Raw genomic sequence first — 16295 nt, forward strand, 5'->3', positions numbered from 1 at the left:
CTCAACTGTGATTCTCTGTATTTGCCTGTCTCTCCAGGGTTTTGAGTGGTGGTTTGCCCTGTGACTTTAATTCTTCCATGGATCAAAGAAAACCATTGATATTCCAATCTGTTCAGTTTTTTTATTTTGCTGTGAGGAGGGATGTGATAACTTCCAAGCTCTTTACATGTTGAAGCTGACACTAAAAGTCACCTACATACTTTTTCAAGTCCTTTCCCCATGTTTTTCTATAAAGCTCAGCTAAAATAACCCTCTGTGGCGCCTTCCCTGACTTCTCTCTCCTAAATGAAGAGCTACTCTTCTGTGTGCTCTAGTAGTTGGAGCAAATACAAGGATTAAACTTACTGTCTCTTGGCTCTTTGACTCTTTGGACGCCTGGAGAACAGGCATTATGACTCAACTTTGTATTTCTAGCATATGGCATAAATCAATGTCTGTTGAAGGAAAAGGGAACAAAATACTCTTTGCTAACTAAAAACAAAGTACTACTTTTATTTGGCTCATTTCTCCATTTATTGAATAACCACATTTGGAGAGGCATGAAGCACTTAAGTTTTACATGACTACAAAGTTATCACAAATCTCAAACTTTTTAGCCACAGATATTTCACCTCTGTTTAAAGAAAAAGCTTTCAAAACATCTGAGTTAGCTTAATACACAGAGAACCTGAAATATACGGGAACTACATATTTTTAAATGCTTGTACTTCCTGCTCTAATAATGTCTTCTTTAAACGGAATCCAGCATAAAAGGGATTGAAATGTATAAGGTCATGATGCAAATGCTTTGGAGATAGTGAAACTGATCTGCACAACATGGAAAAAGATGTCATGTGCACAGAAGTTCTGCAAGGATTCATTGAGCCATCTGGGCTTCCATGGCTTGTGCTGTCCATTCTGGTGCTGTTTGACTAATTTTCTCCAAAAGGTTATTCACTTGGAAACAAAGTGATTGGATCTGCTTGTCCCACGTTGGCAGGGCTTCTCGTGCTTAGGGGAAAAAAAATGTACAAAATCAAAATTATTCCTTTGTATTCACAGCAACTGTGAGTTAAAAGATATACACTTTTTACATGCCTATTCTTGGAACAGGCATGTTCCTTTTAAATATCTAAAAAAGAGAAAAAAGTTATTAAAAAAATAAAAACAATAAATACTTTTTTTTTTTTTGGAGATGGAGTCTTGCTCTGTCACTCAGGCTAGACTGCAGTGGCATGATCTCGGCTCACTGCAACCTCTGCCTCCTGGGTTCAAGCGATTCTCCTGCCTCAGCCTCCAAAGCAGCTGAGATTATAGGCACCTGCCACAACGCCTGACTAATTTTTGTATTTTTAGTAGAGACAGGGTTTCACCATCTTGGCCAGGCTGGTCTCCAACTCCTGACCTCGTGATCCACCCGCCTTGGCCTGCCAAAGTGCTGGGATTACAGGCATGAGCCAACACGTCCAGCCAATAGTTTTATTAGCTTTTAAAAGTCTAAAAATCAGGCCAGGCATGGTGGCTCACGCCTGTAATCCCAGCACTTTGGGAGGCCGAGGCAGGCAGATCACCTGAGGCCAGGAGTTCGAGACCAGCCTGACCAACATGGCAAAACCCTGTCTCTACTAAAAATAGAAAAATTAAAGAATTTTTTTAAAAAAGTAAAAATACAAAAATTAGCCGGGCATGGTGGCAGGCACCTGTAATCCCAGCTACTCATGAGGCTGAGACAGGAGAATCGCTTGAACCCGGGAGGTAGAGGTTGCAGTGAGCCAAGATCGTACCACTGCACTCCAGCTTGGGCGACAAGAGTGAAACTCCATCTCAAAAAAAAAAAAAAAAAAAAAACTCTAAAAAATCTTGGCTAATAAAACTAAGCTATTTAAACATAGTTAAGAAAAGTGTTTTTTCTTTAATTTCTAGCATTTCGAAAGTACCCAAATTACTGGCATAAAGTATAAAACAAAACAAAATAAATACATACATATGCATGTTATCACTACTACTAGTGAAAACGAAATAAAACCGACTAAGCCATAACCTCAACCACAACAAAAGACTGAGGCTGTCTTTTCATCACCACGGCTTGCAGATTCATAAGACACTGCCACCTACTGGGGAAAGCAAGTCTATCTACACATTCAAATCCGTACTTGACTGGAGTTAGATAAGTATCTTAACATTTAAACTCCTCAAAAAAAGTCATCTTGAATCCACCAGGGTTTTCTCTATACCAGCACTATATAGTTAGAAATAAAAAATTGAGAGGAATGTCCCATTCAAAACAGCACCAAAATTTACAAAAAAGGGCACAGATTTAGTGAAAAAGCAACCTATAAAATCTTTTTTTTTTTTTTTTTGAGACGGAGTCTCACTGTCACCTGGGCTGGAGTGCAGTGGCGCGATCTCACCTCACTGCAACCTCCGCCTCCCGGGTTCAAGAGATTCTCCTGCCTCAGCCTCCCGAGTAGCTGGGACTACAGGCATATGCCACTACGTCCAGCTAATTTTTGTATTTTTAGTAGAGATGGGGTTTCACCATGTTGGCTGGCCAGGATGGTCTCGATCTCTTGACCTTGTGATCTGCCCACCTCAGCCTCCCAAAGTGCTGGGATTACAGGCGTGAGCCACCGCACCTGGCTGCAACCTATAAAATCTTAATAAAGGGCAAAAGATAACTTGAATAGACACAAATCACATTCCCTGGTGGAAATACACAGTAACATAAAAATATCAATCCTTCTCCTTTAATAAATAAATTTAAAGAAATCCCAAAAACAAACCCCCCTTTTTTCTATTTTGTTTTCTAACCAGGCCAAAATTATTAAAGTTAGCATAAAAAATTGGTGTTTGAGAATGGCCAAGATAATTCTGAAAATGAAAACCAGTGGTGGTATCCATCCAACGGAATGCTCTTTGGCTAAAAAAATGAATGAAGCACTGATTACCTGCCATGACATGGATGAACCCTAAAGATACCATGCTGAGTGAAATCAGCCAAAAGGTCACATGTCACATATTACATGATTCCATTTATATGAACTATCCAGGCTAGGTAAATCCAGAGACAGAAGACGGGTTGTTGGTTGCCAGAAGCTGGGGGAAGGAAGGAACGGAGAGTAACTGCTTAAAGGGCAAGGGCTTCCTTTGGGAAGATGAAAATGTGAAACTAGACAGAGATAGAGGTTGTGCAACATTGTAAATGTACTAAAGGCCATTGAATTGTTTACTTTAAAATGGCTACTGTTCTATTACGTGGATTTCCTTCTTTTTTTCTTTTTTCCTGTAGAAATGGGGTCTTGCTATGTTGCCTAGGCTACTCTTGAACTCCTGAGCTCAAGCAATTATTCCACCTCAACCTCCCAAAGCACTGGGGTCACAATCGTAGGCCACTGTGTCCAGCCCATGTGAATTTCAATTTAACAAAAAAAAGTAGTGGGAAGCAGGAGTTGCTTTACCAATACTAAAATTTATTATAAATTTGTTTATTACCATATTGTTGCAGATCAGTGGAACCAAAGAGAGTACAGAAACAGATCCAAACATATATGTGGAACCTAATCAGATATGTCAAAGATCACAATTTAATCAGAAAGGATGTTTTATTTAATAAATGATACTTGGATAATTGGCTATTCACCTAGAAAAAAACAACTAGACCATAATCTAAAATTATCCACAAAAATGAACTGTAGATGGATTAAATTTCTAAATGTAAAACAATAATATTAGAAAAATTTAGGAAAATGCTAGTTTTATTCCAAGATAGAAGAGACTTTCTTAATCAATACAGTAAATAAAAAGCCATAAAACGACCTATTTCAGTGCAAAAAAATTTAAAAATGTGTTTATGTTATGCCTTGTCTTCCAGAAGAAAACCTGACAGAATTCGGCCGGGTGCAGTGCAGTGGCTCATGCCTGTAATCCCAGCACTTTGGGAGGCTGAGGTAGGTGGATCACCTGAGGTCGGGAGTTCAAGACCAGGCTGACCAATATAGAGAAACCCCATCTCTACTAAAAATACAAAATTAGCTGGGCATGGTGGTGCATGGGCGTGGTGGTGCGTGCCTGTAGTTCCAACTACTTGGGAGGCTGAGGCAGGAGAATCGCTTGGACCCGGGAGGTGGAGGTTACAGTGAATCGAAATTGAGCCACTGTACTCTAGCCTGGGCAACAAGAGTGAAACTCTGTCTCAAAAAGAAAAAGAACCATCCTGGCTAACACGGTGAAACCCCGTCTCTACTTAAATAAATACAAAAATCTAGCCGGGCGAGGTGGCGGGCGCCTGTAGTCCCAGCTACTCGGGAGGCTGAGGCAGGAGAATGGCGTAAACCCGGGAGGCGGAGCTTGCAGTGAGCTGAGATCCGGCCACTGCACTCCAGCCCGGGCTACAGAGCGAGACTCCGTCTCAAAAAAAAAAAAAAGAAAGAAAAAGAAAAAGAAAACCTGACAGAATGGAAAAAAATATTTGTGACACATATTACAGATAAAGTTAAAATTATCAAGCCAGGCGCAGTAGCTCACGCCTGTAATCCCAGCATTTTGGGAGGCCGAGGCGGGCGGATCACGAGGTCAGGAGATCAAGACCAGGATATCCTGGCCAACATGGTGAAACCCCGTCTCTACTAAAATACAAAAAATTAGCTGGGTATGGTGGCATGTGCCCGTAGTCCCAGCTATTCAGGAGGCTGAGGCAGGGGAATCCCTTGAACCCGAGAGGCGGAGGTTGGAGTGAGCCAGACTGCGCCACTGCACTCCGATCTGGCAACGGAGCAAGACTCCATCTCAAAAAGAAAGAAAGAAAAAAAAAAAAAGCCAGGCATAGTAGCTCATACCTATAATCCTAGCACTTTGGGAGGCTGAGGCAGGAGGATCACTTGAGGCCAGGAGCTCAAGACCAGCCTGGGCAACACCACAAGACCCCATCTCAAGAAGAAAAACAACTAGCCAGGTGCAGTGGTGTACACCTGTAGTCCTAGCTACTAGAGAGGCTGAAGCAGGAGGACAGCTTGAGCCCAGGAGTTTGAGGCAACAATGAGCAATGATCATACCACTGCACCTCAGCTTGGGCAACAGAGCGAGACCTTGTCTCTTAAAAAACAAAACAAAACAAAAAAACATTATAACAAAAGCTACAGCAAATTGATACTGGAAGGCCAGAAGGAGAGTTGTGAGGGAAGGGAGGAAACAGACAAGTAACATTAACGCACAGAAAGGGAAATGCTATATTACTCATCATATGCTGTGTTTGTTTATTCAACACTTATTTCTCATTTACAATGTGCCAGACACTGGAATAGATGTTGGATGTACCATGGAAAATAAGACAGACTTAATACTTATCACCAGGAAGCTTAGCTTAGAAACAGAAACAGACATTTAGACAAATAGTTATACAACTGAAAATAACTAAAGATTAATGCTAGGAAGAAATTCAGGCTGACATAAGAACATATAATTTAAAGCCATATCTAATCTGGAGAGTCAGGAAAATCATTACTGATTAAGGATATTCAAATTGAGACAGGGGACAAAGAGAAGATGGCTGGAAAGGAGTGAATATTTCAGAATGTTTGATAGGGGGAAGAATTTGCAATGCTGAAAAAAATAAAAAGAAGACTTACGCAAGAGAAAGCTAGAAAGGACCAGGACCAGCTTTGGGGAGACTTTGTATAACTTTGTTCTACAAGCAATGGGGAAGACATTCATTGGAGCATAAACAAAAGAATAACATGATTTACCCATTTGTTTATTTCTTTTTTATGTTTGTATTTTTTGAAAGAAAATAATCACTCCAGATGTACTAGGGAACTGGATTAGAAAGGAGCAACTGTAGACATGAGAAAGAAAGAGGTTATTTCTCAACACCTGAAGAGGTTATAATAGCAGGGTTCTGAACAGGTTGGTGATAGTAAGAAATGAAGAAAAGGACCCGGTTCAATGGCTCACACTTGTAGTCCCCAGCACTTCAGGGATTTAGGAGGTTGAGGCAAGAGGATGGTTTGAGCCCAAGGATAAGGAATATTGGAGAAAGCTAACAATGCAGTTTTGGGATGGCTGGTGGGTTAGTCGTGGGGGACACTCAAGAAGGGAAGATAATAAATTCAGTTTTTGATATGTTCATGCTAAGATGCTGAAGCAATCAGGTAGAAACACCTTAGTAGTAAACTAGAAACATGGGGCTAGGACTTAGAAGATTCACCCTAGAAAGGTAAATGTAGGCATTGTCTACACAGAGACAGTAACCGAATCAAAGGAAATAGATAAGATTATCCATGGAAATTCAGTAGCATAACAGGGGAACGGTCTAGGATTAAGTCCTAAGTAACTAGTATTTAAATTTAAAGGTACTACAGATTCTACAAAGATGACTATGAAGGATAGCTGGAGATATAAGAGGAAAAGTAGAATCGGATGGAAGAGATGACAAAAGTCAAGGCTGTGGTGGTGGGGAGAAGGTTCAAAAAGTACTGAGAGATCAACACTATTTATATGTTGAAAAGTCAAGATGAGATTTGGAAGATATAAGGATTTTCATTAAAATGGGGGAGTCCTGAGGATGTGTAAATATTGATGGAAAGAAGCCAGTAGAAAAAAGGATAAAACCAGACAAAAGTAACTGCTAACCTCAGGTTCCTAAACCAGTGTTTTTTGGTGGGAAGGGAGAGGGAAAGGATCAGAGAAAAGGTGCAAAGCCCGAGTGGAAGAACCAGACAGGGTGACGGGAACCATTCGCAGTAAAACACGAAGGAAGGAAAAGATTCACATCTACATCTAAAATTAAAGTGTTTCTACATCTGATAAAGAAGTTAAAATATCAAATTGAATGAGAGAAAAAGTAAAAGAAAACTAAAAAAAGAAATAAAAATACTTCATACTGATGGCTTTTTTCCCCTTTGAAATAGGAAACAAGATTTTCTACTGAGAGTAAATGGGGAGAAAAGTCAGAAATTTAAGAAAAACCAAAACTGAAATAGCCATTGCGAAGTAGGAAAAGGAGTGGACTAGAGAAATGCACCATGAATCCTATGTAGTGCTGAGGACCTGTGACCTTGACTTTAGAGAAGTATCAGCCTGTCTGATGCCTGACTCTCCTCCAGCACAAAAAAAGATTATGCTAACTGGAAGAAAACAGAAAAGTCAATGGACCAGAAACTCCAATAAGGTCAAGGAAGAATTGAACTGGGAGTAACGGACACAGACCACAGACCACTAGAGAAACAAGAAAAAGGTTATGGCCAGAGTAAGATATTTCAAATAACAATTTTACAAGTGGAACAGTTATGGGTACAGTAAGGTCCAGGGTGTAAATGAGGTGGGAATAAGGAGCTGAGAAGGTATTAGACAATGAAAAAGTCAAGGGATCCACTTACCTGTCTGCCTCCATTAGTTTAATGAGTTGCTGAATAGGAAATGCAACTGTCATTTCCATATGCCTGATACATGCCTGCTATGTGGTCAATAAATATTTGATGCATAAATGAATGAACTGATAAAACAATTTGAGTTTCAGATTTTTCCTTAACATAGAAAATCCTGCAGTAAGTAGATTCATGAATATAATTATTTTTTTTGAGACAGAGTCTCGCTTTGTCACCCAGGTTGGAGTGCAGTGCTGTAATTTTGGCTCATTGTAACCTCTGCCTCCTGGGTTCAAGCAATTCTCCTGCCTCAGCCTCCTGAGTAGCTGGGACTACAGGTGCCTGCCACCACACCTGGCTAATTTTTATATTTTTAGTAGAGACAGGGTTTCACCGTGTTGGCCAGGCTGATCTCAAACTCCTGACCTCAAGTAATCCGCCTGTCTCGGCCTCCCAAAGTGCTGGGATTACAGGCATGAGCTACCATGCGCAGCCTCATGAATATAACTTCTTAAAAATTATTTTAAATTATTTCTTTGGGAAATAAGCTCATTCTAGTAATAAGATTCTGAGTCAAAGGAAACTGTCCAACATGTTTTCATCATAAATATAACAACAGTTCACTGCTATTTCATTATGACAGAAATACACAAAACCTCTTACTTTCAAAATGAACTATTCCATCAATCTGGTCAATAAATCCATTCATACGTCCTTCTGTTATCATTTGAGATGCAATCTTTTCCGCCTATTGGGGGAAAAATAAAACTCTGAAACTTTATCATATCTTTTAGTTATTCACATATGATAAGAGAACTGAAAGCTTCTGGTTTAACTACCATCACTAAACTTTAGATATATGTTAATCTGCCACTAGAAGAGTAAACCCTGTAAATCTGGCTATTTCCCAATTCTTGCTCTGCATAAGCCATTATTTTAAGTTAACTGGGATCTGTTTTTCTTGTGAGATTTTGGACAAGAATATAACTTCACCATTTTCTATTCTGCTCAAAAGCGAACTATCAATTTTTCTTCTTACTGGGATCCACATCTCAAAAAAACCCAAACAAACTAGTTTTTCTTATTTTATTTCAATTTCCACAGTATTTGCTACCCCAGAAACTCTTTAAAAATGGAAAGGTAGATGGTGAAATTCCAATATAAATTGAAAGGGTTTAAAAGACAATTAAAAGAAAACAAAAAGTCTGCTACCTAACTCCTGAAGACATACTTAATGTTTACTATGCACAAGCAAACTGGATTGTGACCTGGTCACTTATTAATTTTGACCATCTTCACAATCAATCCTATCAGTCCTGAATAGACTATGACTACCATTTATTGTTAAAAATATATTCACCTCCAACAGTCTCAGCAAGAGATCATACCTTAAAGCCTCAAGAAGAAAGTCTCTTTTAATGGTAACTTAAACCTTGACTCCCAAATTGTTCTTCCTTTACTGTGTATTGAATGTATACAAGTAAAAGAATTGTAAGAAAATTCTAATTAAAAGTTCATTGCCAGGCCAGACACAATGACTCATGCCTGTAATCCCAGCACTTTGGGAGGCCGAGGTAGGAGGATCACTTGGGACCAGGAGTTCAAGACTAGCCTGGGCAACACAGCAAGACCCTGTTAATTTAAAAAAAAAAAAAAAGGCAGGGCGTGGTGACTCACACTTGTAATCTCAGCACTTTGGGAGGCTGAGGCTGGTGGATCACAACGTCAGGAATCCTAGATCAGCCTGGCCAACACAGTGAAACCCCATCTCTACTAAAAATACAAAAATTAGCTAGGCATGGTGGTGTAATCTCAGCTACTCAGGAGGCTTAGGTAAGAGAATTGCCTGAACCTGGGAGGCAGAGGTTGCAGTGAACCAAGATTACACCACTACACTCCAGCCTGGGCAACAGAGCTAGAGTCTGTCTTGGGGGAAAACAAACAAACAAAAACTAATTAGCCAGGCGTGGTGATGGGTAATTGTAGTACCAGCTACTTGGAAGTCTGAGGCAGGAAGATTGCTTGAACCCAAGAGTCTGAAGCAGCAGTAAGCTATGATCGTGCCACTGCACTCCAGCCTGGGTGACAGAGCAAGAGCCTGTCTCTAAAAACAAACAAACAAAAAAACCAAATAGACAAAAAATGTCACTGCCAGAGAAAAGAGGATGTGATAACTGCATGACTTTAAGGTTTACAAATTAGCTAAAAGTAAGGTTGATTGCTTAATTTTATTTTTTTTTTTTTTTTTTTTTTTGAGACGGAGTCTCGCAGTCGCCCAGGCTGGAGTGCAGTGGCCGGATCTCAGCTCACTGCAAGCTCCGCCTCCCGGGTTTACGCCATTCTCCTGCCTCAGCCTCCGAGTAGCTGGGACTACAGGCGCCCGCCAACTCGCCCGGCTAGTTTTTTCTATTTTTTAGTAGAGACGGGGTTTCGCCGTGTTAGCCAGGATGGTCTCGATCTCCTGACCTCGCGATCCACCCGTCTCGGCCTCCCAAAGTGCTGGGATTACAGGCTTGAGCCACCGCGCCCGGCCTGCTTAATTTTATTTAAAATCAAGAGAATATTTTGTAAATGATACCTGCAATACTCTCTAAATGTCATTGGTACTTTGTTGGAATTTATATATAGTCAACCAAAACCTAAAACAAACAATAAAATTACATTCCCTAGTAAGTCAGTCAACTTCTTAAGTTAAATCCAAGCATAGAAGCTACAACAGAATAGCCTGGAGCATTACCATATCATTCTCTCAAAAAGATGAAATATTTAAACTCTGAGTCAATCTAGGGCACAAAAAAGTAAGGCATGTATCAAAATCTTAGTCAGAAGTCAAAAACCACTATAAAGCAGATTTAAACAGACACCAAAGACATTCTCAGAAAATGGGTGTCATAACCTGAAACTCCTGAAAGATTTCTATTCTAGGTCACTTGATCACAAAACACAATTTAAAACACCAAAAACACTAAGAGAATTCCACTAAACACACTAGGCCTATTTTAACTTCTAAAGAATTTATTTACATTTACTTGTGACTTTTAGGTGTAATTCTGTTGTTGTTTCCAACATTTATCTTGTTGGAAGATAACAAATGTTGTTTCCAACATGTATTTTCTTGTTGTTTCCAACATTTATTTTCTCATTATTTTAAGAGTTTCACCTCTTAACTGTTTTTAAAATGTCTTGGAATCAAGAAGATACCTTAGCTGCAGGGATCTCTAAAAGAGCTCCAAGTTCTTCGAAGGTAATATTATTATATAATTTGCTTGCAGACAACAAATTGTGTTCAATAACAGCTCTGTCCAAGATGCTGGAACCTTAAATAAGACAGTTACAAGTTTGAAACTAGTTTTATACTCTAAAAAGATGCATCATTTTTTCTGAAAATTTCCAGGCATGTAATAACTCTGATCAAATTTAATTTCTCTGATCAAATTTTTTTTTTTTTTTTTTTTTTTTTTTTTTTTGAGACGGAGTCTTGCTCTGCCGCCCAGGCTGGAGTGCAGTGGCCGGCTCTCAGCTCACTGCAAGCTCCACCTCCCGGGTTCACGCCATTCTCCTGTCTCAGCCTCCCGAGTAGCTGGGACTACAGGCGCCCGCCTCGTCGCCCGGCTAGTTTTTTGTATTTTTTTTAGTAGAGACGGGGTTTCACCGTATTAGCCAGGATGGTCTCGATCTCCTGACCCCGTGATCCGCCCGTCTCGGCCTCCCAAAGTGCTGGGATTACAGGCTTGAGCCACCACGCCCGGCCCGATCAAAATTTTAAAAGTAGCCAATATATGATGTAGTTTCATTAATGTACAATTAAATAAACATAACACTTAGCAAATGAATGCTTGGCAAGTAATTATTAAGTAAATAGATCTAACGCTTTGGATTTGGAATCTTGCTTCATTAGGCTATCAAATTCATTAACTTTTTTTTTTGAGACAGAATTTCATTCTGTTGCCCAGACTGGAGTGCAGTGGCACAATCTCTGCTCACTGCAACCTCTGTCTCCCAGGTTCAAGCAATTCTCATGCCTAAGTCCCGAGTAGCTAGGACTACAGGTGTGTACCACCACATCTGGCTAATTTTTTGCATTTTTAGTAGGGACAAGGTTTCGTCATGTTGGCGAGGCAAGTCTCACCTGGCCTCAAGTGATGCTCCCACCTGGGCCTCCCAATGTGCTGTGATTACAGGCATGAGCTATGGCGCCTGGCCCATTAACTTTTCTTTCTACAAGCATAAACTTTTACTAGCAAGCAGCAGCACAACAATCATGCAACCTGTTCTGCAAGCTTCATTAAGTGATCTCTATTCTTGTGGGCACTCCACGAGCATCAAACCAAGGCAAAAGTGGGAAATATCCAGATCCAGACCTAGGACCAGGCTAACCTTCCTGAGAGATCAGGCATAGAATCCTCTTTTCAGTGAGGTCATACAGTATCTGATAATGTTCTGGACCTACTTTGAATGTTATTAGACCACTGGGCTCACCCCATGCTTACATATTTCTGCTGAACATTTAACTACTGTAATGAATGCAAGAGACAAAATATACTTGGAGACTTCAAGGGAAGTATTCTGAGAACCCCTGTTTCTTACAGTGCCTCACCTTCTCCTTTTCCAGAATTCCACCCACGATCTGCTAGTTTTTCACTTAACTCCTATCTCCCAGTCTACCGTGCTGGTTCCTTCTTCTTTTCCTTCTCTCAAATATTAGAGGGCTGAATTTTGCACCTTCTTCTCTTTTTATCCTACCATCAAAATGCTGATAATGATCAGACACATATCTGTAATCTAAATCTCCCTTTTGAATTCAGACTTACACAGCCAACTACCTAAATACCCAATCCATTAATTTTATAAATATCTCAAATTTAATACGTCCAAAAAAGCAGGCAGGTGCAGTGGCTTACCCCTATAATCCCAGCACTTTGGGAAGCCAAGACGGGAGGACTGCTCGAGCCCAGGAGTTCAAGACCAGCCTGGGCAACATGGAGACACCCTGTCTCTACAAAAAAATTTAAAAATTAGCAGGGTGTGGAGGCACATGCCTAAGCTTCTGGGGAGGTGGAGGTAGGTGGAAGGATCATTTGAGCCCAAGAGGTTGAGGCTGCAGTGAGCTATGGCATCATGCCAGCCCCAGTCTGGGCAAAAGAGTGAGACCCTGTCTCAAAAAGTGAAAAAAAAGGACTGCTTAGCCAGGCACAGTGGCTCATGTCTGTAAACCCAGTGCTCTGGAAGGCTGAGGTGGGAGAACTGCTTGAGGCCAGGGGTTCAAGACTAGCCTAGGCAATATAGTGAGACCCTAACTCTACAAAAAATTAAAACATTAACCGGGTATGGTGGTGTGCACCTGCAGTCCCAGTTACTTTGTTCCAGGCTGCAGTGAGCCATGATTGCCCCAGTGCACTCTAACCTGGACAACAGAGCACGACTATAACAAAAGAAAAAAGAAAAACTTCTCTCCTCAGTCTGTTCCTCTCCCAGTCTATCCCATGTCAAAAACTAGTACAGCAGGCAGAGGGGAGGCAAGAATAAGGAGTTATTGTTTATTGGTACAGAGTTTTAGTTTGGGAAAATGTAAAAGTTCTGGAGATGGATGTCGGTGATGGTTGCACAACAATGTGAAAGTACTTAATGCCACAGAACTGTACATGTTAAAATGGTGATTTTTATGTTATATATATTTTATCACATTTTTTTTTAACAAGGTCGTACACTGTCACTGAAACTGGAGTGCCATGGGGCAATCACGGCTCACTGTAACCTTGACCTCCTGGGCTCAACCAATCCTCCCACCTCAGCCTCCCAAGTAGCTAGAACCACAGGCATGTACCACCATCCCTAGCTGTTTTTCTTTATATTTTGTAGAGATAAGGCCTCACTATGTTGCACAGGTTGGTCTGAAACTCCCAGGCTCAAGTGATCCTCCCGCCTTAGCCTCCCAAAGTGCTGGGATTACAGGCATGAGCCACCATGCCCAGCCATAATATATATATTTTTAAGCAGTACAGCAGTATACCCAGTTAAAAGGACTGTATCGCTGGGCACTGTGGCTCACGCCTGTAATCTCATCACTTTGGGAGGCTGAGGTGGGCGAATCACCTGAGGTCGGGAGTTCGAGATCAGCCTGAGCAACATGGAGAAACTCCGTCTCTACTAAAATTACAAAATTAGCCAGGTGTGGTGGCGCATGCCTGTAATCCCAGCTACTCGGGAGGCCGAGGTAGGAGAATCACTAGAACTCGGCAGGCAGAGGTTGTGGTAAACCAAGATTGCGCCATTGCACTCCAGCCAGGGCAACAAGAGTAAAACTCTCTCTCAAAAAAAATAAAATAAAAAATAGGCCAGGCGTGGTGGCTCACGCCTGTAATCCCAGCACTTTGTGAGGCCAAGGTGGGTGGATCATGAGGTCAGGAGATTGAGACCATCCTGGCTAACGTGGTGAAACCCCGTCTCTACTAAAAATATAAAAAATTAGCCGGGCATGGTGGCAGGTGCCTGTAGTCCCAGCTACTCAGGAGGCTGAGGCAGGAGAATGGTATGAATCCAGGAGGCGGAGCTTGCAGTGAGCCAAGATTACGCCACCTGGCCACTGCACTACTCTAGCCTGGGCGACAGAGCAAGACTCTATCTCAAAAGAAAATTTAAAAAAAAATTTTTTTATCTAAAAAATAAAAATAAAAATAATTCCTTTTTTATGAGGAAGTGTTATATAGAATTATTATTAAAAGACAGCAAGATGCTTCTAATTTAACATGATGTTCACTAGTCTGTACCTAAACATTGACTACCATATACACATAAGCCATGATCATTACCATCAGCTGTAGTTGCTTTTTGGTGAGGCATCAGCATGGCGGCAAATTCTTGAAGCTGATTTCCTCTGATGATCCTATCTAGGTACATTTTCTCTAGGATCCCATAGGCAGCAAGTTGCTGGCACCTTTCATCCTTAAAAAGAGTAGCTAGCATCCGAGAACGCTGCTGTCCTAAGAGAAATAAATGAGCATCAAATTTCACGATGTTATTTTCACAATGTTTCTTTAGGAAAAAAAAAAAAATCTATCTTATGACCTCATTTTTATCTACTAAATATACAGCCAGTACTCATTATTCATGGTAATCATGGTCTGCAGTCACTGACGACACTGAATTATCAAGCACTAAACTGCTGCTCCTATGGGAATAAAGGTTAGGTTCCTGTGAGCATCTGGTCACAACATTTTCATCAACGAATTAATCTGTAACCTTGTTTTATGTGTGTTTCTGTTTAGAGACATCCTATTTAATATATATATTGTTGATTCATTAACATTGAACTCACGGCCAACACTATAAATCACACCTAAATGAAGCTATCTAACACACGTATTTTCTCCATAGGGCACTTAAGACCACCCCCTAGACAGCACTTCAGCACTATGGCTGGGTGCCATTATAAACAGCAAAATCACTGAAAACAGAACAAAAGTGTGAAAAACATGATCTTAAACAGACCATGAAAAGGCTATTTGTGTAAAGTATAAAAGTAAAAAAATAAGCAGGGAATCTACATGTTCAACCTCAGGTGGAAACATGTCAGGACATTCAAATGTTTTGCCACCCTGCACATATATGCAAATGGCAGTGGAAGTGCTGCAAGTATTGACTTTGGGGTTACAAATAAATTTTAGCAAGGAGGATAATTCAGAAACATGGAATCCACAGATAAAGAAGAGCAACTATATAGTCATACATGAAGAATTTCGGGCCAAAATGTTACAAGCGGTTGGAAGAACAGGTGATTTCTATTTTCCTTTTCTTATTTGTACTTCTACAATAAACATTCATTATTTCATTAATAAAAAATTTATGAAAGATGAAAACATATCTGATAGGGAGACTTAATATTCATAATTTCAATTTATATTTTCAAGGAACTTTAGTGACAACTGATAACATTAAAAAAAATCAAACTCGCGAAAATGATCCTATCAACAACCTTTTTCTTTTTCTCTTTTTTTTTTTGAGACGGAGTTTCGGTCTGTCGCCCGGGCTGGAGTGTAGTGGCCGGATCTCGGCTCACTGCAAGCTCCGCCCCCCGGGTTTGCACCATTCTCCTGCCTCAGCCTCCCGAGTAGCTGGGACCACAGGCGCCCGCCACCTCGCCCGGCTCGTTTTTTGTATTTTTTGGTAGAGACGGGGTTTCACCGTGTTAGCCAGGATGGTCTCGATCTCCTGACCTCGTGATCCGCCCGTCTCGGCCTCCCAGAGTGCTGGATTACAGGCTTGAGCCACCGTGCCCGGCCACCTTTTTCTTTTTTTTTTTTTTTTTTTTTTTTTTTGAGACGGAGTCTCGCTCTGCCGCCCAGGCTGGAGTGCTGTGGCCAGATCTCAGCTCACTGCAAGCTCCGCCTCCCGGGTTCGCCATTCTCCTGCCTCAGCCTCCCGAGTAGCTGGGACTACAGGCGCCGCCACCTCGCCCGGCTAATTTTTTTGTATTTTTTAGTAGAGACAGGGTTTCACCGTGTTAGCCAGGATGGTCTCGATCTCCTGACCTCGTGATCCACCCGTCTCGGCCTCCCAGAGTGCTGGGATTACAGGCTTGAGCCACCGCGCCCGGCCCTTTTTCTTTTTAAATATGTTTCTAGCTCTTTATACCAAAAGAGCCTAACCACAATGACACCCAGAAGCAATGAGCATATCTAATGTCCAGATCTTGGTAGCCCATTAAAAAAAACTAGGGATCCTTGAAAAATAGCTGATTTCAAGTCTGAGGCAGGCAAAATACAAGATAAATCCAAGTCACCTTTTTCTGCTAATTTGCAGGGAAGTATTCAAAGGTTAATGGGGCCATGTCAAAAAGACGTAACTGGCCAGGCACAGTGGCTCATGCCTATAATCCCAGCACTTTGAGAGACCAAGATGGAGGGATTGCTTGAGGCCAGACTACTCGGGCCAATATAGCAAGACCTCATCTCCATT

At 41.1% G+C, this 16295-nt stretch overlaps 1 protein-coding gene across 3 annotated transcripts in view; it reads right to left on the reverse strand.

Annotated features, from left to right (window-relative positions):
* Positions 1–468: 468 nt before the first annotated feature.
* Positions 469–16295, reverse strand: part of COPS4 (COP9 signalosome subunit 4) — a 41584-nt gene continuing 25757 nt past the window's right edge. For 2 of the 3 annotated variants that reach the window (XM_033214226.1, XM_033214227.1), the window contains 4 exons: positions 14150–14320; positions 10542–10657; positions 8004–8088; positions 469–990 (listed from right to left, as the gene is read on the reverse strand). In XM_033214226.1, the coding sequence (XP_033070117.1) occupies positions 857–990; positions 8004–8088; positions 10542–10657; positions 14150–14320 (506 nt within the window). In that variant the 3' untranslated portion in view covers positions 469–856. The remainder of the gene's footprint in view (positions 991–8003; positions 8089–10541; positions 10658–14149; positions 14321–16295) is intronic. The other variant, XM_033214228.1, reaches the window with a different exon arrangement.

Source organism: Trachypithecus francoisi, unplaced genomic scaffold, assembly GCF_009764315.1.
Source record: "Trachypithecus francoisi isolate TF-2019V2 unplaced genomic scaffold, Tfra_2.0 Lachesis_group1, whole genome shotgun sequence".
Taxonomy (NCBI): Eukaryota; Metazoa; Chordata; class Mammalia; order Primates; family Cercopithecidae; genus Trachypithecus; species Trachypithecus francoisi.